Source organism: Elephas maximus, chromosome 1, assembly GCF_024166365.1.
Source record: "Elephas maximus indicus isolate mEleMax1 chromosome 1, mEleMax1 primary haplotype, whole genome shotgun sequence".
NCBI classification, from domain to species: Eukaryota; Metazoa; Chordata; class Mammalia; order Proboscidea; family Elephantidae; genus Elephas; species Elephas maximus.
The window spans coordinates 223,349,604-223,369,078 of NC_064819.1; the positions used below are offsets into that span (position 1 = coordinate 223,349,604).

At 40.9% G+C, this 19,475-nt stretch overlaps 1 protein-coding gene across 7 annotated transcripts in view; it reads left to right on the forward strand.

Annotated features, from left to right (window-relative positions):
- ESR1 (estrogen receptor 1) overlaps positions 1-19,475 on the forward strand; it is a 529,996-nt gene that overhangs the window by 235,320 nt on the left and 275,201 nt on the right. For all 7 annotated transcript variants that reach the window (XM_049903778.1, XM_049903786.1, XM_049903821.1 and 4 more), the window contains one exon: positions 18,955-19,071. In XM_049903778.1, the coding sequence (XP_049759735.1) occupies positions 18,955-19,071 (117 nt within the window). The remainder of the gene's footprint in view (positions 1-18,954; positions 19,072-19,475) is intronic.

Here is a 19,475-nt window from a genome sequence, read left to right on the forward strand (position 1 = left end):
TTAAATGGGGTGAACTGTTATGAAAAGACACGTGAGTCAGGTTACAGTAGCATACTTCTAAGAAAAACTTTGGAGGCACAGTCATTATGCAGCTACCTGCTTCTAGCTACCAATATGGCAGTACATCTGGAAGGATCAGAAAAACACTCTTCTTTTCTTTTACCTGTATTTTTCAACTTGCATGACTTACGGTATACAATGTAGCATGACTGTTCTTCAACCACATTGTCTTTTTGCATTTTTAATCTGGATCACATTTTGTCAAAACTTATAAAACATAGCTAATAAAGAATTGTTCTTCTCAGTTAAGGTGGTTATTGCATGTGAACTTGCTTTGCAAATGGTGAATTACCATAGAAATATTGTTGTTAGTTGCCGTGGACTCAGTCCATGACTCATGGCAACCCCATGCACTGAGGACCAAAATGCTGCCCGTTCCCGTACCACCTTCGTGATCATTGGTGTATTTGAGTCCATTGTTGTAGCTGTCGTGTCAGTCCATGTCATGGAGGGCTCCCCTCATTTTCACTGGCCCTCAACTTTACCAAACATGAGGTTCTTTTCTCGCAATTGGTCTTTCCTGATGACATGTTCAAAGTAAGTGAGCCGAAGTCTTTCCATCCTTGCTTCTAAGGAGCATTTTGTTTGCTTTTCTTCTAAGACTGATTTGTTAGTTCTTCTGGCAGTCCACAGTATATTCGGTATTCTTTGCCAGCACCACAGTTCGAATGCATCAATTCTTGTCCTGTTTTCCTTTTTCATAGCCCAGCTTCTGCATGCATATGAGGTGATTGAAAAGACCGTGGCTTGGGTCAGGTACACCTTAGTCCTCTGAGTGACATCTTCGCTTTGTAACACTTTAAAGAGATCTTTTGCAGCAGATTTGCCCAATGTGTACTTTGTTTGATTTCTGACTGGTGCTTCCATGGGCATTGATTATTGATCCAAGTAAAAGGAAATTGTTAATAATTTCCCTTACTTAAATAAGTAAGCCTTTGCTTACTTACTTAAAATATACGTAAATAAAAAGAAAAAATGCTGTGTTTAACTTGCATTGTACAGAATTATAGGTAAAGAATTTTTAAATTAAAACTTGTTGAATGTGTAAATTATGGACATGTACTTTATCTTATGGCTGGGTGAGTCTAAAATTCCATTCAGCTTGTTCTGTCTTTGACAGTGACACCAAGGAGTATAATCTTCGCTTTCTATGAAACCATTCTCAAAGAGTGGGCTCTGCTTCCAAACGGGCCTAGCATTTTGTAGTAAATTTAAAAAAAGAAGAAACGAACAACTTCGTAATAATCTTTATAATTGCCACTTCAACATGGAAGTTTGGAATGGTACTAAATTATCAGTAGAAAGACAGTAGAGTTTGAAAAAGTTAATTATACTAAATTTAATACTTCTTAAATATATATTCTGTCAAAGTATAGTCCTACTTCTCTGCTCTCATTTGTAAGAAATGAGGATAATTCAGGTCACTTGAATCCAGAATCAGTGCATGTTTCTATCATCCACAGATTCGTTTAATAGTTTTGAGCTTACTGCAGACTATCCATGATTATTGTCCTCTAACTTCCTAGACGGGAAGGCAACCAAACTCATTTTAAAGCCCTGAAATGAATTATTAAACTAGTTTGGATCTTCTTGAGGAGGAGGCATGTATTGACTTTGCCTCATTGCTGGACAGTTGGATTGTAATTCTTGGTTGTTTAAAGAGGTATTTGAACATGTTTTGGTTAAAAGCCTTGATTAAATGGCTATTTTTCGCTTGCTTTTTCCAGTTAGAATAGTTTCTAGCTTTGACACAGCCTTACACTGAGTGGAGTGAGTTTTTGGATAGGAGGAAGTGTTGTGGATGATTTATACGCAACTGCATTAATGTAGCCTAGCAAGTTATATGAGGTGAAGGGAATTACTTAAGGGTAAAAAAGGCTTGTTGAAGGGCTAAGAAAATGATAGGTTATTATAGATTGGTTTGAGGGCATTGTAGCTGAGGTTCTTTCCCTACAAATTTGAGCACTATGGTCTAGAGACTTAGTATGATTTAGCTATGTGTCAGAATCAACTCGACAGCAACGAGTTTTTTTTTTTTTTAATCATGGTGTTTAGTGTTTAATAAGTACTTGCCCTACACCAGGCTCAATCTTAGTTTTTTATAGGAATCATTTTGTTTAATCCTCCGTAAAATTCTAGGGAGACAACACTGTACAATCACTCCTCACTTATCGACACGGCTAGGTTCCAAAGACTAGGTTGTTACGTGAAAATCAGCACTATGCAAAAATGGAGGATGAATACATCATTCCATAACTGCCAAATTACAGCACTACGTAACTGCCAACCTGAGAATCATGGCCCGGCCAAGCTGACACATAACCATCACAGCCTCGCATCTTGGCATTTGTTACTGCCGGATGTATGTCATTAATGGACAAAATAGTTGAGTAGTAGATTATTTACTATTGTCATAAATGAGAAATGTTGGATAATGAGGTAGCCGATAAGTGAGGAGTAGGTGTAATTACTCTCATTTTACAAATGAGGAAACTGAGGCATATAAAAAAGAAAACCAGTGTTGAACCCAGCTAGTCTGACAGCAGAGCCCAGGCTCTTATCTATTATGTTGTATGGCAACTTCCCGGGAACGGAATGCTTCTAAACGGGACACCTGGCCATACCTGGCTCTTTGTCCTACTAGGTTAACAGTCAAGAAAAGAGAGTCACCAAGTTGGCTGGGGTTAATCGTGATTGAATGAACAAATCTGTCTTGGAAGAAGTACAACCAGAATGCTCCTTAGAAGCAAAGGATGGCAAGACTACGTCTCACATACTTTGGACATGTTATCCCAAGGGATCAGTCCCTGGAGAAGTGCATCATGCTTGGTAAAGCAGAGGTCCAGCAAAAAAAGAGGAAGACCCTCAATGAGATTGATTGACACAATGGCTGCAACAATGGGCTCAAGCATAACAATGATTGTGAGGATGGCGCAGGACCGGGCAGTGTTTCATTCTGTTGTACATAGAGTTGCTATAAGTTGGAACCAACTTGATGGCACCTAACAACACCAACAATCATCTTGATTGCTAAGGAAAAATGAGGCTGTTACTGTGCAGTAGACAGAATCTAGGACATTCCCTCTTCCCTTACCACCTGTAATACCAGGGGTAGAATAAAATTTACGGTGACTCTCTATGGGGAGGAAGACCAAGATCCCTCAGGGTTAAAGGTTTGGGTCAGTTAAAAGCAAGGGACTCATGGCCCTGCTAGGGGATAAGGAGAGTCACAAATGCTTGGGGTGGCTTTGTGACAGGAGCAGAGACAGAGCTTGGAGCCTCTGCCTGTGGTTTGGGTTTCTGCTACTTGTTCTTTGCTGCAATATCTGAAAATTGAAAAACCCACATCACACCTAGCCTTTTTCTTATTCTTTAATAAAAGAAATGTGGTGGTTTTCTCTTTCTTAACAAGGCTCTAGTGGTTAAGTTTATTGCTTAGTCATACGTTGCAGAGCAGAGAAAAATAAACACTGGATGGGATTGTAGCCGAACCAGAAAAGAAATGAAGATTGTTGATACAGGGCTGGTATTAGTTCAAAAATTTTTAATAGTTTTTTTTTTGTTGTTACTAAGAAAAATGAATGCACATGGCTAAATGTTAAAACAGTACAGGATGGTACATGATGAAAAGTTAAAGCCTTCCTTTGTTCCACACCAGAATCCATAGTCCCTTCCCCTGTAGGTAAACACTATTAATAGTTTCTTCCAAAAATTATAATTAAATACACACATGCCCATGCACCCACACTCGATTTGGTAGCATAAGTAGAATCGTGTTCTATACATTATTCTGTACCTAGCTTTTCTCACTGGGTAATGTATCTTGGAGATCTTTCCATATCAACACATACAGGTCTCATGCTGAGCCCTGGTAGCAACGTGGTTAAAGCACTCGGCTGGTTTGAACCCACCAGCCGCTCTGTGGGAGGAAGATGTGCAGTCTGCTTCTGTGAAGATTATAGCCTTGGAAACCCTCTGGGGGCAGTTCTGCTGTATCCTGTAGGGTCACTATGAGTTGGAATCAACTTGATGGCAGTGGGTTTTTGTGATACTACTTCATAGTGTGGAATAATACCTTCCGTTGACACAGACACAGAGTTTTACAGTTGACAAAATACATATGTTATCTCTCTGAGCCTCACAGTGACCATTAGGGAGGTGTCAAAAGGCCCAGAGGGGTTACCTAGTTCACACAGAGTCACATGGATCCTGGGGCTGGAACACGGGTCCAGTGCTCCGAACACTATGTTAGATTTAGGGCAGCACCACAAATTGGAGGCCAGTTTGTTGGAAGTAGTAAAATAATCAGCCATCTGGGACCCAAAGAGCCCAGATGAGAAGAAAATATGGACCACATGAGAAAGAATAAAACTATTTTAGACCTGGAATGGACCTTGGTGATCAATAGATGCACCCCTTTGCTTTTACGGATGAGGACATGTGGCCTGGAGACATTAAATGACTCGCTTGTGTTGTGGTTGTTAGCTGCTGTCATAGTGACCCCAAGCACAACAGGATCAGATGGTTGTGATCATAGGGTTTTCATTGGCTGATTTTCAGAGGTAGATTGCCAGGCCTTTCTTCCTAGTCTCAGTCGGGAAGCTCTGTTGAAACATCATAGCAACATGAAAGCCTCCACTGACAGACGGTTGGTGACTGCGCACGAGGTACATTAGCTGGGAATCAAACCCAGGTTTTCCACATGGAAGGCAAGAATTCCACCACTGAACCACCACTGCCCTCGTTCAATGCCATACAGCTAAGCAATTTCCTTTCCGAGGCGAATTCTGGAGAGGGGAGGAAAAGGAGACTAGTTTTTTATGGGTCTCTTATTCTTGCCAGGTGGAGTGGGGGTGAACAGAATATAGACTAAGGTGGCCAGAAACCCTTGAGAGATGGGAAAACTCCTTTCTAAATGCTATGACGGCACTTGCTTGAGACGATCCTCCCAACAGGGTGGTATCTGGGTTCCAGGGCAGTGTGCTTTTTAAAAACTGGTTCTGCTTCTGAGAGGTGCCCTGGTGGTGCAGTGGTTAAGCACTGGGCTGCTATTCGAAAGGTTGGTGGCTTAAACCCACCAGCGGCTCCGTGGGAGAAAGATGTGGCAATCTGCTTCTGTAAAGATTACCGCCTTGGAAACACCCTGCCGTTTATTGTGGGGTCGCCATGAGTCAGAATAGACTCGATGGCAACAGATTTGGTTTGGTTTGGGTTCTGCTTCTGAAGATGTCATGTACTGAGCATCTAATACACAGCTCTGTGCCAGGCTCCAGGGCTTTCGTGAGGTATGCATAAGAAACTACCCCTGATCCTGAGGGCCACAAAGTACATGAGATTTTCCATGCTCCTTTGGGTTAAGTTTACTGTACACATAAGCACAAATAAACATGAAACATTTCCCCTTATGTGTAGATTTTGTTTATGAAAACCAGCATTTATTTGTTTCCACTTGTTAGGAGAAATTGTTACTCAAGTTGAGAAAGTAGATTAATAGTCATTTCTAAGTCTGACAGTCTCTTGATTTGTTTCCTTATTTTTGAAGGGGACCTAAACTAATTAAAAAAAAAAAATACGGATGACAGAAATCATGTGTTACAAATGAGCTAGAGGAGGCTTCAGCCTGTAGAATCAAAAGTTCGTGAATGTTCTTCCATTACTCTCAGTGGGGATGTCTGGGAGTAAATTTTGGGGAGCCCCTGGAGGTGGATGAAACCCCTTATTTAGCAGTTAGATGGTCAAATGTCTACAAGGGAACATTTAGGTGTGGCATTTTAGGGACATTAGTATTCCACCGCTATATCAGATCTTAGTAACCACAGCCTTTCCGTTCTCTCCCACAGCACCCAGTGGACTCAGAAATGGGAGGGCAGGAGAATGCCTTCATTAAAGGTTCTAGGAATCCAGGGTGTTTGGACCAGCCTCACTTAAGGTCCCTGATTGTTGCCCTCCTTCCGCTCTGATTGCTGGACCCTTTTCTTCCTGCTTCTCCAGCTTAGGACAAGAGCAGTTTGAAATTGTTTCTTCTGCTTTTGGACATCAGGGCTTGGACTTTAGAGGAGCCCAAGGGGGAAGAAAGCTTGGAGAACTCTGGTAACAATTGAACAGAGCAAAGTTTCGAAGAGAGGTCTAGAGGTTGAGCTGAATGCTGCCTGGTGTCACACTAATCACACCAATTGTCACACTGCTCTCCTCTTGGACGCTTATCTGATGTCCCCCAGAAAGAGCAATTTCAGGGAGTCCTTTCCTGGGCTGTGGAACAGCACTTGCTTATTTGTGCAGCACTGAGGTATTACAATGAGATGGTGGTCACTGATTTCATAATGCTTTTCTCTATGGCAGCTGTTGGTCTGATCTTGTGCCAGGTGCTTAAAACAATTGTGGTTTTGCAGATGGCACACGAGGCTGGACCGGAAGGAAGAGGATACCATCGGCTTGGCCCCAATTTTTAGCAGATTGTGGTCTGATGAAGGCAAATAGAGGATTTCCTCTTGACTCCATTTTCATTTTAGAAAAAGAAGGCTTCCCAGATGATCGTCTTTCCTAGAATGCCTTAAAAAAAAAACCCTTCCTTTGAAAATATACTCAGATGCAGATAATATCCTTGGCTCACATGAGAAATAAAAGTAAAATGCCAGTCGAAGGTGGTAGCTGGTATCGCGGAGACTCTACACTAAAATCGAGGTGCCGTCAAAGTATAAATTGGGATGCTTTATCAAGGCGTGCCATTTTTATTTGCCATCACATACAGATGTGGTTTTGAAATAGTTCGAATCGTGGCGCATTGAATGTGCTTGCTGGATTTTTAGGAATGCGTTCACTGAGACAGCCAAATTCTGTTTCATTTCGTTTGGCTCGTTGCACTGCCTATGAATCACAGGGTACTTGCATAAATATCTGAGTCAAAATTCATTTCCGAACCTAGTACTGCAGTTGTTCTTTCACAGGATGTAAACTTCTTTTATTTATTCTGTCAATACCTTGCTTTCCACTTTCTCTTTCTCTCTTTTTTTATGCTGATAGGTTTTGCAGAAAGAATTTTGTAAAAATGTCATAATCTGCTGATGAATGCATTTCGGGTGCTCGGTCTCTACTGTCTTTTACTGTCAGAGTGTTAGGTTCAGAGTTCACAGGTCCTGGAAGTAATGTTGTTGCTGCCTGGTATGCCCTCCCAGTGATACAATATAGTAATTACTTTAGGGAATAATATTCCTCACATATTTTGAAGTGGAATTTAATATTTAGATCTTTGATTTGGTAGTTGCTGAGTTCTTGCCATCTCATCAACCCTGGTGGACCCTGGATGTCCCTAAGTGATGCAAGCAGTTTGTGATCGGCTGCTAACCTAAAGGTTGGTGGTTCAAACCTACCCAGGAGTGCTGCAGAAGAAAGGCCTGGAGATCTGGTTCTGTAAAGATTACAGCCAAGAAAACCCTATGGAACAGCTCTTCTCTGTAACACATGGGGTTGCCATGAATCAGTTTCTGTTAAGTTTGGTATTCCTGGAAGAACAAGGACTTGTGAAGGAGACAGACACGGATTTCAGTCATTCCTCTGCCAACTACTAGCCAGATGACCTTGAGCAGGTTAGCTAACCTCTTGGAGTCTCAATGTCAGCTTCTGGAACATTGGAATTACAGTATAACCTCCATAACAGTGGACTCAAACATGCCAGCAGTCATGAAGATGGCACAGGGCTGGACAACATATTGTATTGTTATACGTAGAGTCCCATGAGTTGAGGCTGACTGGATGGCAGCTAACAATAGCATCCTGGTCAATTGTGATGAATAGATGAGATAAAGAGTCTAAGTCACTGTGATGTGATGAATTGCTTAGCATGGCCTTTGTCGCCATGGTCTTGTAAGTCCCACCCAGGTGATTAGGCAGGGCTGTGCAGATAAGATAGTTGTGGCCCACCAAAGGGATTGGTAAGTTTTGCTTCAAAAGAGAGCCAATTTCAGAGCTGAGAGGAGGACCCTACTACCACCAATGAAGAACAGCCAGGAGCAGAGAGTGCATCCTTTGGACTCTGGTTCCTTGTGCTGAAAAGCTCCTGGAAGCAGGAGACTGAGAGAGAGAGAGAGAGCTGTAACCCTGAAGACAGCAAAAAGCAGTGGCAGCAGAGACCTGGCAGCAATGAGTCGGAATTGACTCAATGGCAAGGGGCGGCAGGGCGCCGAGCCCTCGGGAGACACACATGCTCCCTGAGGCTAGCCAGTCCTTGGGCCTGCTGCCTGTCACACAGAAGGAAATCGGAACAGGCCATTTACAATGCACAACTTTGACCCCTCTTGCTCCCCTTCCTCATGGAGATGCTTCCTCTACCTCCATCTCCATTTTTGACCTGAGTCCAAGCTTCAGTACTGTGACTACCACGGCCTGGTGGCAGTTGATTTTTGGTTGTGCTGTGTGGTTGCTATGAGTTGGAATCAACTTGACGGCAACAGATTTGGTTTTTTGGTTTGACTGAGTATCAAATACAACATGTTTAAAATTGTTTCACAACTTTTGTTTTCACCCCTTCCAAATCAGATCCTCTTTTTGATTAATGATAAAAACAGTTTTTGAGACATCCTGGCTTAAATCGTCAGAATCTTTGACTTCCGACACCTCCTTCCTCTGTCTCTTAAGTATTTGGCAAAACTATTTTGAGCTTCTTCACATCTTCTCTCTGCCTCATTGACTTTACAACTCAAATATGATTAGTGCATATTTTGGTATGATTATTTTCCCCTTGGCATAACTGAATACTTTCAATCCTTCATATTTCAATGACAATCATACACTCCCATTTTCAATTAAAACTCTTGAACTTTCACTTCTATGGCACACTCTCTGACAGGCGTCCTCTTTTTGCTACTGTCCTCCCAAAACATCATTGTTTAAACCTGCTCTTCAGTTCTACCTGGTAACTCCCAGGACACTTCTTCCCTCTGGTCACAATCAGTGACTGTGCGTGGTGCTATCGGAATGAAGCATTGCTCATGAATGAGATACCAATAAAGCAGAAAGTCAGTATTTTCTTTAAATTGTAAAGGAGGGCAAGAGTTGTCTTCTTCTGCAGAATCTTTTCCAGAATGATTGAACCATGCATTTTTTCCTGGTGGCATAAGTCAAAATTTATTGCCTGAAGAATTCAATATTAGTTTGGTCTTAAACTAAAAAAACCAAATCCACTGACGTTGAGTAAATTCTGACTCATAGCCCCCTATAGGATAGAGTAGAACTGCCCCGTAGAGTTTCCAAGGCTGTAGTCTTTGCGGACGCAGACTGCCACATCATTCTCCCACGGAGCAGCTGGTGAGTTCGAACTGCCGACTTTTCAGTGAGCAGCCAAGTGCTTTAACCACTGTGCCACCAGGACTCTGGGTTTGGTCTTAATCAGTATTTATTTTCCTGATATATTAAATGGAAGACAGTAACATTGGCTGTATTAATTCCTCTTTTTTTGCTTTGTTGTGCAACAGCTTCCTAAGAAGCTCAAATCTCAGTGGTCAGCCAGTAACAGAAAATCCTACCATTGTTGCCTCAGGGAAGTTGATACAGTTCTTGAGTGAATCTTGGCCTTTAGGGAAGTAGGGCCCTCCATATGAGAAGGTTGTTGGAATGGTTAAGAACTTAGCCTCTAGAATAAGGGAGATCTTGGTTCAAAACCCACCTTTGCCCCTTGCTTGCTGTGCGACTTTGAGCAGGCTTTATAACTTTTTTCATAGTTATGCATCTGTAAGGAGTCCCTGGGTGATGTAAATGGTTAATGTACTAAGATGCTTATGGCTGGAGGTTGGAGGTTCCAGTTCACCCAGATGTGCCTTGGAAGAAAGGCCTGACAGTCTACCTCTGAAAAATCAGCCATCGCAAACCCTGTGCAGCACAGTTCTGTTCTGACACACATGAGGCCACCACAGGTCAAAATCAACTTGATGGCAAGTGGTTTTCTATTTGTAAGACAGGAATTAATATAATCCGCTTCCTCATAAAGTTGCCGGGGCTTAAATGAAATAAGCCATGTATGACACAGTGCCTGACACATGGTGTTCAGGACCTTCTTTTGTCCGTGTTATTAGTAGAGAGAATGTTTGGTCAGACAGTCTCCTGAAATGGCCTCTCAGACAGGAAGTGAGCACACGTGGACGAGGAGCGAGCCTGAGGAGGGACATCAGTTGGCAGCTCCTACTCAGGCCTGGGTCGGTGCTAGTTTAGATAACAGTGGTTGTGCAAATTCTTGAGCAGATCCTTATTATTTTCCCAAAGCTATGTTTTGATATGTTTTCTATACCTTAACACCTAAGGAATAATACAGCCTTTCACTGGTAAAACCACAATGTCATGAATTTCTCCCTGTTCAAACATGTTTACAATTCTCTGATTCCACATCAAATTTAAAGCTGTATTTAACACCCTATAAACGCCTTATAAATATATATTAAGGAGTCCATGGGTGGCGCAAATGGTTAAGTACTCGACTACTAGCTAAAAGGTTGGTAGTTCAAACCCACCCAGAGGTGCCTGGGAAGACAGGCCTGGCAATCTGCTTGCAAAAGTCACAGCCTTGAAAACCCTACGGAGCAGTTCTATTCTGCACACGTGGGGTCGCCGTGAGTTGGAATCATCTGAATGGCAGCTAGGAACGACAACACTGACTATATATTTATACTTAGAAGTAGAAAGAAATCTAGGTTTTGATCACCCATTTGGCAGCTTAAGCAAAACTATTTGTGTACAGTTCCAGAATACTTCAAATTCTGATCAACTGTAGTTAATTTTATGCAAATATTTAATGAGAACCTTTATATGAAGAGCTTGGAAAGGTAACCAAGCAATGAAGGTGTTAGCTAAACTTTGGGATCAATAAGGTATGAAATAGAGGACTTCGAAAATAAAACATTATTTTCTTGGAGTTCTCCAATGAAGCTTTTAGATAGGGTTAGCTAAAATTGGCTTTTATTTGATTTGGGAGTGCTTTAAACACTGGAGAGTTCATTTGTCTTATTTGAGACTGTTTTCATTCACATGCCTTAAAAAAAAACACCAACAGTTAGCTAAATGCTCGTATGTGTTGGTAAGAAATGTTAAGTGTTTATTCTTAGCTGAAAACCTGTCCCCAGTTTTTATACTTGGCTTTTTGTCTAACCTCATCAAACTCTTCTTGATTTTAATGTACTTCTTTTCAGAATAGTCTATGTGTTTTTAGTGAGTCGTTTATGGTAAGCCATAAATTAAGTGCTGATATCATATATATTGAAGTTTTTTTGTCATGAATAAAATCTGGGCGTGTGCTTGTTTATGTACACTGCAGTCTGAAGGAGCACTTTGAAGTGTATTCCAGAGATAGAAATGGTTGGAAAACATAATTTAAGTGCGACTTCCGATTCCACAAAGTTAGGAAAACGAACAAACCAACCAACCAACCAAACAACCAACCAACCAACCAAGCAACCAACCAACCAACCAACCACGCAACCAAGCAACCAAGCAACCAACCAACCAAAGACAACGTGCTACACACTTGCTTGGTAAAGCAGAGGGTCATCGAAAAAGAGAAGGACCCTTAACAAGATGGATTGCTTGACACAGTGGCTGTAATAATGGGCTCAAGCATAATGATTGTGAGGATGGCGCAATACCGGGTGGTGTTTTGTTCTGTTGTCCACGGGGTCGCTCTGAGTCTGAACTGACTCAATGGCACCTAACAGCAACAGTGGCACACTTGTCACAGAGCTGCCATATTGAGGTAAAGCAATCTTCAGATCTCTGTAAGATGATTAAGCAAATATTTTAGTGTCTTTATGTTCAACTCTTAAGACATGAACAGTGCTGTGTACTTTAGCTTGTCTTATGTGTCAGGCACTGAACAGTCAATATATTCTGTGTGTGGGAAACCCTTCCATCAAAATGTGCCTTTTCCCCTTCTAATACTTTGAACTTGTTAATAATTTATTTATAAGAATTTTCATTTTCTATGGGAAAAAATAAAATGAGTCATTTTGTTGTTGTTTGCCATCAAGTTGATTCTGACTCATGGTGACCATTATGCCCACAACCATATCTGTTTTTAGGTGATGGCAGCGGGGGAGGGGAGGAGATGAATTGAGGACCCTGTTTATCACCTTGTAGGTAGAACTTCAGTAAAATCATGAAGTAGGTGTTTAAAAAATTTAAAACACCCTCTAAAAATAAATCATTAATGGTAAAATGAACCGTACTAAAATACATTCATAACCAAAATATTAGTGAGAAAAAAACGAACATTTTAATTCACAAAAACATTTCTCTAAAGAACGAACTTGGACTTAATTAGAATATGTTGATTTTTGTTAGTGGCAATCATAAAATACAATCATGAGAACACCTATAAGCCAGCAATATAGAACCAGTTGTGAAGATAAATCATAGGTGGCACATAATTTTATTTATTGCTCCTTGACGCACAGCTTCTGGGATGATCTGCTTATTACTTTATGCTAATATCTGGCTCCACCCAGTGATTGCACAGCTCCTGGAGGAATGGCAGGGCTGAAGAGCTGACTCTGTCCCCCTTGGCTGGTCTGGTCCTTGCACATCTCTTAGGACCAAGTATTCTTCTTGTGGACTTGACCTTTGCCGTCCTGGGTGTAGTGGACATCACTTTGTTTGGGGTCATCATCTTCTCAGTTATTATCTCCATTGTAGAATTCCAGTCTCCCCTCTGAGGAGGCTTGTGCTCACAGATGGCTTTGGAGGGTACAACATAGAGCTTTAGCAAATCCCTTTTGTTCATATTCTTTTTTAAGAAATAATATTTTATTGTGCTTTTGGTGAAAGTTTACACAGCAGATTAGGTTCCCATTTAACAATTTCTACACAAATTATTCAGTGACATTGCTTACATTTTTCACAACATGTTAACGTTCTCATTATTTCCGTTCTGGTTGTTCTGTCTCCAGTAATCCAGTTTTTCTGCCCCCTTACCTCCCCACCTTTGCTTTAGAATAATTGTTGACCATTTGGTCTCATGTAGATGATTTTTTAAAGGAGTGCAGTACTCTTGGGTGATATTCTTTATTTTATGAGCCGATCTGTTATTTAGCTAAGAGGTGACCTCAGGGGATAGCTTTTATTCAAGCTTTAAAGAGTATCTCAGGATGATAGTCTTGGGGAGCTCTCTAGCCTCAACCAACCCAGTAAGTCTGGGTTTTTTAAAAAAAAATTTTGAGTTCTGTTGCATATTTTTCCCCCATTCTGTCAGAGTCCATCTGTTGTGGCCCTGATCAGAACAGTCAGTAGTGGTAGTCAGGCACCATCTATTTCTTCTGGTCTCAGGGTAGATGAGGCTGCAGTTTGTGTAGACTATCAGCCCTATAAACTAGTTTCTTTTCTGGGTATTTGGTTTCCTTCTTTCACTTTAGCTACAGATGAGTAGAAAGCAGTAGTTCTATCTTAGATTGTTCATATTCTTGTTCACCTTATCCCCCTTGTTCAGATCCTTGTTGAGCCCCACTCCGGGTTGACAGTGTGCTGGGCGGGGATAAGTGGTGACAAATGAGACCCGTCTGGTCTACCCCTTGCCAAGCTTAAAGTGAACTGGAAATTAAGACAACCAATTCAACTCCCATGTCTTAAGGCTGTGACTGAACAAAATGAAGTATCATTGGAGGAGGAGAAACGATTTCCCAGAGAAATTGATATCTTGACTGGCACACCTAAAAGATCAGTAGGTGTTAGTTGGGTCAAGAGTAGGAAAACGTGTTCTCACAAGGAAGGAGAACATGTGCAAAATCCCCAAGGGGAGAAGGGAGCATGGCATGGCTGATAACAGAAAGATATGTCTGGAACTTAGATATGAGTTAAAAGAGTGGTGAGAGATAAGGCTAAAGAAGGAGTCAAGGGTCTGGTTGTGAAGAGCTTTATAAGCTGTGTAGGAGTCTCTGGATGGTGCAAAAAGTTAAGCACCTGACCACTAATAGAAAGGTTGTCAGTTCAAACCTACCCAGAGCCTCCTGGGAAGTAAGGCCTGGCAGTCTGCTTATGAAAGGTCACAGCCGTGAAAACCCTGTGGAGCACAGTCCTACTGTGACACGCATGGGTCATCATGACTTGGGGTTGACTTGACAGCAGCTATTTTGTTTGTTTATAAGCTGTGTTATGATATTTATATTTTATCCTGAGGGCTTTGAGGAATCTCTGAGAGTTAAAGCAGGGTAGTGGCAGGATGGCGCCTAGGCTTAGAAGAACTGCTCTGGCAGCAGGGAGGGAAATGATTGTCAGGGGAAGGCTGGAGGCTGGGGTCACTTGGTGGGCTGTTGTAATAATCTGGGCAGAGATGGTGTGGATGACGGTAGTGATGGTGGGCCCAGAGGGAAAATGATTTTGACTTGAAAAAGAATTAGAAAATAATTGATTTTGAAGCCATCAATTAATAGGTTCTTGTCAAGCAGACTAGCAAATTGAAGTCAGCCAGACACAGAGTTGGAAGAACAGAAAGATTTATTCGCAATTTGCAAACTGGGAGGCAAGCAGGGTCTGGTGACCTAAGGCTACCAGCTCCCCAAACCAGGGCAGATTTGTTCATTTTATGGGGAGTGATATACATATGTGCGAGCAGTGAGGGGAGGATCTTCAGTCTTGTGATAGGAAGATGCGTGTGCAGCCTACAAGTGGCGTATGCCTAATTTTTGGTGTCTGGGTCTTTGTGTATGGTCCTAAAATGACAACTGCTTGCTACTGCCACCCCAGGAAGGTCACATAGCAGACGAATTTGGAGTCTGTTTGCCTGCGCCTTGGTCTCTTGCCAGGGAAGGAGAAAAACCCTGGGGATTTGACCAATCATGGTGAAGTGCTATAGCAAAAATGTAGCAAGAGTAGACTTTCTGAAAAACAACTATTATTGGATGGTTAATAACCTTCTCATGACCCCGTGCTTCAATTTGGTTGGTGTTGAAGGATTAATTAAGGAAGAGGGCAGAGTCTAGAGCAACACCCACACTTCAGGCTTTCATGGTGCAATAGTGAATAGGAACAGATTGGTGAGGGAATAAGGTAAGAAGATGTCAGTTCTGTTGGGAACACATTGTCTGAAGAGTCAGTGAGATAGTCAAGAGTAGACGGCCCACTGGCAGGTAGATACACAGGTGTGTGAAGCTCAGCAAAGAGATTTGGCCTGAGGTGATTGCCAGAATGTACTATGGGAACGATGTGACAAAAGGAAAGACAAATACTAAATTTCTCTTGGGCTACTTCTTGTTTTCAATCTAACTTGTTTTTATTTCTCTTGAATTTTTGAATATGGGTCATTGCTTAGTTTTATATCTAACATATGTAGACTTTCTGGGTGATGTTAACCAAGAAGGAAAAAACCTGCAACTGAAAGAGGGAAAATAAGAAGAAAGGGGGGGAAAAAAATGTCAAGGTCTCTGTTAGCCCCTCTGTTATCCCAGGAGCTGTGGGTTGGCCTGGAAATTTCTGCTGACAGACCTCTTCTCTCCCACTCTCCATGTTTCATGGTGTTTTTCTCTCCTCCTTTGTCCTTCTCTTCCCATTATTCAAACTCTTGATTATTTCGAAGGCTTGTTTGTTTGTTGGGTGGGCAAGAAAATAGTCCTTATTTCTTCAGACCTTCACCTGATTTTCAAGTCTTGGCTCAGACCTCATGAGCTTAATCCAGGCCTGCCCAGAAGAAACCTTTGGGCAGATTCTATCACAGGTACACAGAGTTCTTCAGTCTCTTTGGTGAAAACATTGTGTGCTTCACTAATACAATTGTGTGAGTTTTTTTTTTTTTAACTAATGCTATATCAAGAGAATTTTTTTCATGCATTGTTTTCATAAGACCCAATACTAAAATTTAAGAAGTTTCTTCCTAAAGAAATTTGAATCATTTGCTTTAATAACACACATTCAACAAAGTTATACTCATTAAGGAAAACAAACAAATTTCTTGTTTTTCTTCTGCTATAAGTTGAAGACTTATAAATAGTTAATGGTGTTTGATTAAGAAGAATTCATTTTAATTGTATAAATTAAATACCTACTTGTTGCCAGTTTATCAGTTCTGAATTCTAATGTATTTTGAGTAGGAGAAAACCCAGCTTTGTCAGAAAAAGGATTGTATTAAGAACACCGCTCTGTTGTGCGTCTGTTTTCATTCTTGCAACAGGATGAAGTCAATTGCAAATCCAGTGTTAATTTATGTGTTAAGCGTGTTAGTTCAGGAATTTCACTTGGTTCTATAAAGATACACTTCTAAAATGGATGGCCAATCCAAACAGGAGACTCAGCCAATTGGCCTTTTACCCAATTCTGTTCTCCCATTTTCTGGCTTGGAAATCACCTGGTTTTGGGGAGCGGGGGAAAGTGAGTCAAAGTAACATCTGATTCGAATGGTTACTGGCTAGTTTCTTCTGAAACTTACTCTCTACTCACTTTTTTAGAGTGAAAGCATATCAACATAGACTGCATAGACACTAGAGATCGAACACTCGAAGAGTTTCTTAAAGGTGTCAGAAGAATACACCTTTTGTTTAGAGTTGGCATCTGCCCAAGTAAATTTGGTTTCTGGTTCTATTTTCTCAATTTATCCCTATTAATAAGGACAATTGTAAAAATTAAGAATATGCTTGGGTTTTTTTGGTTAATAATTTTTATATGCTTGGGTATTTGAGACAGAGTGTTGTCCTTTAGCACAGTTACAAGTTTGTAACTGTTGAATCGTTTGCTGATTTCTTTTATGCAATAGAACGCAGATGTTTGTTTGCCCTGAAGCCCGTTTAACAGTGACTTTTATAATATGTGTCTAAGATGGAGAGCCAAGTTTTATGAGATCAGCATTTCTTATCAAGTCTCCATTCCACCCCATTCTAATTGAGACTGACACTTAAGTTGAATAAAGAACAAAGAGTTCCATAGTTCAAACATCTTGCCTTTAGTAAATGGGAAAATAGAGACATAAGCAGAAAATCTGCATTAGAAGGTAGAAGATAATAACTCATCTAACCTTTCTTTTTTCTTTTAGAATGAGAAATATGTTTTTAAAATAATTCATATCATTTCCTTAGTTTAAATTCAGGACATTTTCCAAGATATGTGAACATTTAGACTTATATAAATGAAATTCTTTATAAGTCAATATTTATTAATTTGCATATGAAATTTAATATCTTGAATAGTGTAAACCAGACTTTTTTAGACGGATAAAGAAATAGAGGTGATTTCCAGATTTTAGAGCAGAAACTTCATGTGGTCAATTAGATATACGTTCCCGAGTGAAGAGGACTTAGCCGGGAAAATAAATTTGCTAGTCATCTGCTGTTGCTGGTATATTAGATTTCTAGGGCTGCTGTAACAAAGTACCACAAATTGGATGTCTTGACAGAACCAGAAATTTATTGTCTCACAGTTCTGGAGGCTGGAAGTCCAAATTCAGGATGTCAGCAAAGCCGTATTTTCTCCAAAAGCTTTGGGAAAGGTCCTTGCCTCTCCCGGCTTCTCGTAGCCCCCGGTGTACCTAGACTTGTAGCTGCAACCAAGCTCTGTAGTCATCTGGCTGTGCCATCTTTCTCTGTCTTCTGTTTCTCTTTTCCTTTTATAAGGACACCACTCAGATGTATCTTTGGGGGTCTTTTTTGGGCACACAATTCAATGGCAATGGGAGCCATAGGCATGTAGTCAATTCTCTTGGGGGAGAATATGGAATAGTAAGAAGCAGTGAGGACCTAAGATTGAGCCCTATGTCGTTCTGGTTTAATGTTGGGTAGAGAGAAGTGAATCTGCAAAGGACACTGGGAAGTTGCAGTTAGAGAGGTGGAAGGAAAACTTGAAGAGTTTTGTGTCATGGAAGGCAAGAAAAAAACGTGTTTTAAGAAAAGGGAGGAGCCAACATCGTCAGGTGCTTCTGATAGGTCAAGGATGATATGGACTGAAAATATCTGTGGAATTGGCAACAGAAGCCATTGGTGAACTGAAGGAAGATGTTTTTGTGGGGTACTGAGGTGGAAGACATTGGCATGGGTTGAACCATGAGGGAAAGGTGAAGAAAAGGGGACCTCGAGTATAGAAGTCTCTGAGGATCTCAGCCACGAAGAAGGGAAAAGATACAGGATGGATGTTAGACAGCCAGGTGAGGTCAAGGGAGACTTTTGTTTTCATAATTTGCACTTTTGTCTCATTGGTAAAATCCAATAAGAAAGAAACATTTAAATGAGAGTTGATAAAGAGTGACAAGAAAGAGGAATAACAATAAAATAACAATGACAATGACTAGTATTTATTGAGTAGGAACCACATCTGAGGCACCGTGGTAAGCCTGTGACATACGTTCTCACATCTGCTTCAGAATAAATTTATGTAGTGGGTGGCTTTATTTTATCTAGATTAGAGAGAAGAAAAGTGAGGCTCAGGGAGGTAACATAACTTACTCAGGGTCCTCCAGCTCATAAGTAAGGGAACAAGAGTTGACCCCAGCCCACCACCACAACTTGAATTTCAACGTTCTGAGCTGTGTCTGGATACCTGATTTAGAGATTCTTAAAGCTATATTTTAAGAAGGGCTACTTTGAAACTCTCTGTCTGCAAGTTCTATTTCTAGCAGCTCTGCTCTGACAATGATTTTAGCGAGTGGCTTGAGTCAAAAAAAGAAAAGAAAAAAAGGCCTTATCTCCTAAGAAGGCTTCACCTTATAAAACATGGCGCTCCCAGTTACAGGCCATGTGAACTGAAGTGGATTTTGCCCAAAAAACTCCATAAGCAATTGGCTGAGGCAGAGTCCAGGAGAGTTATTTTAAACTTAGAGAATGACAGAAAAAGGAAGGAAGGCTGAGGTAGCAACCTAGTAAGGCCACGTTAAGGAAACAGCTTCCCAGTAGATACTGACTGGCTGAGTTTCATGAAAACATGTTAATTCTTTCCTCTTGCTTTTCACAGGGCATAATGACTACATGTGTCCAGCCACTAACCAGTGCACGATCGATAAGAACAGGAGGAAGAGCTGTCAGGCCTGTCGGCTACGCAAGTGCTACGAAGTTGGAATGATGAAAGGTGGTAGGTACCCTCGGTGCAGGGCGGCCATTAAGGATATCCTTGGTGACCACTCAACGTGGGTCAATTCTATTAGAATAATCATGGGCTTTTTGAGTTTCCTCTTCAAAGTGAAAATATTTTTCCCACTGTCATTTTTTTTTGCAACAAAAATATTTTCATAACATTTTACTTTTTAAAAAGGGAGACATTTGGAACTGGAAATCCTGGCATGCTGTTTTGTGTTTTATATTTTAAATGTAAATAATTATATTTTAAATTAAAGGCGTGTGGGAGGTGGTGGTAGAAGGAAAGGAAGATTCCTCAGTGAATTATTCTAGAAATACCTTTTAGTTACCGTTCTTATCGCTAATGCTAGAACATGATATCTGGAAATAAGATTTTCCCCAAATTGAGACTTGTAAATG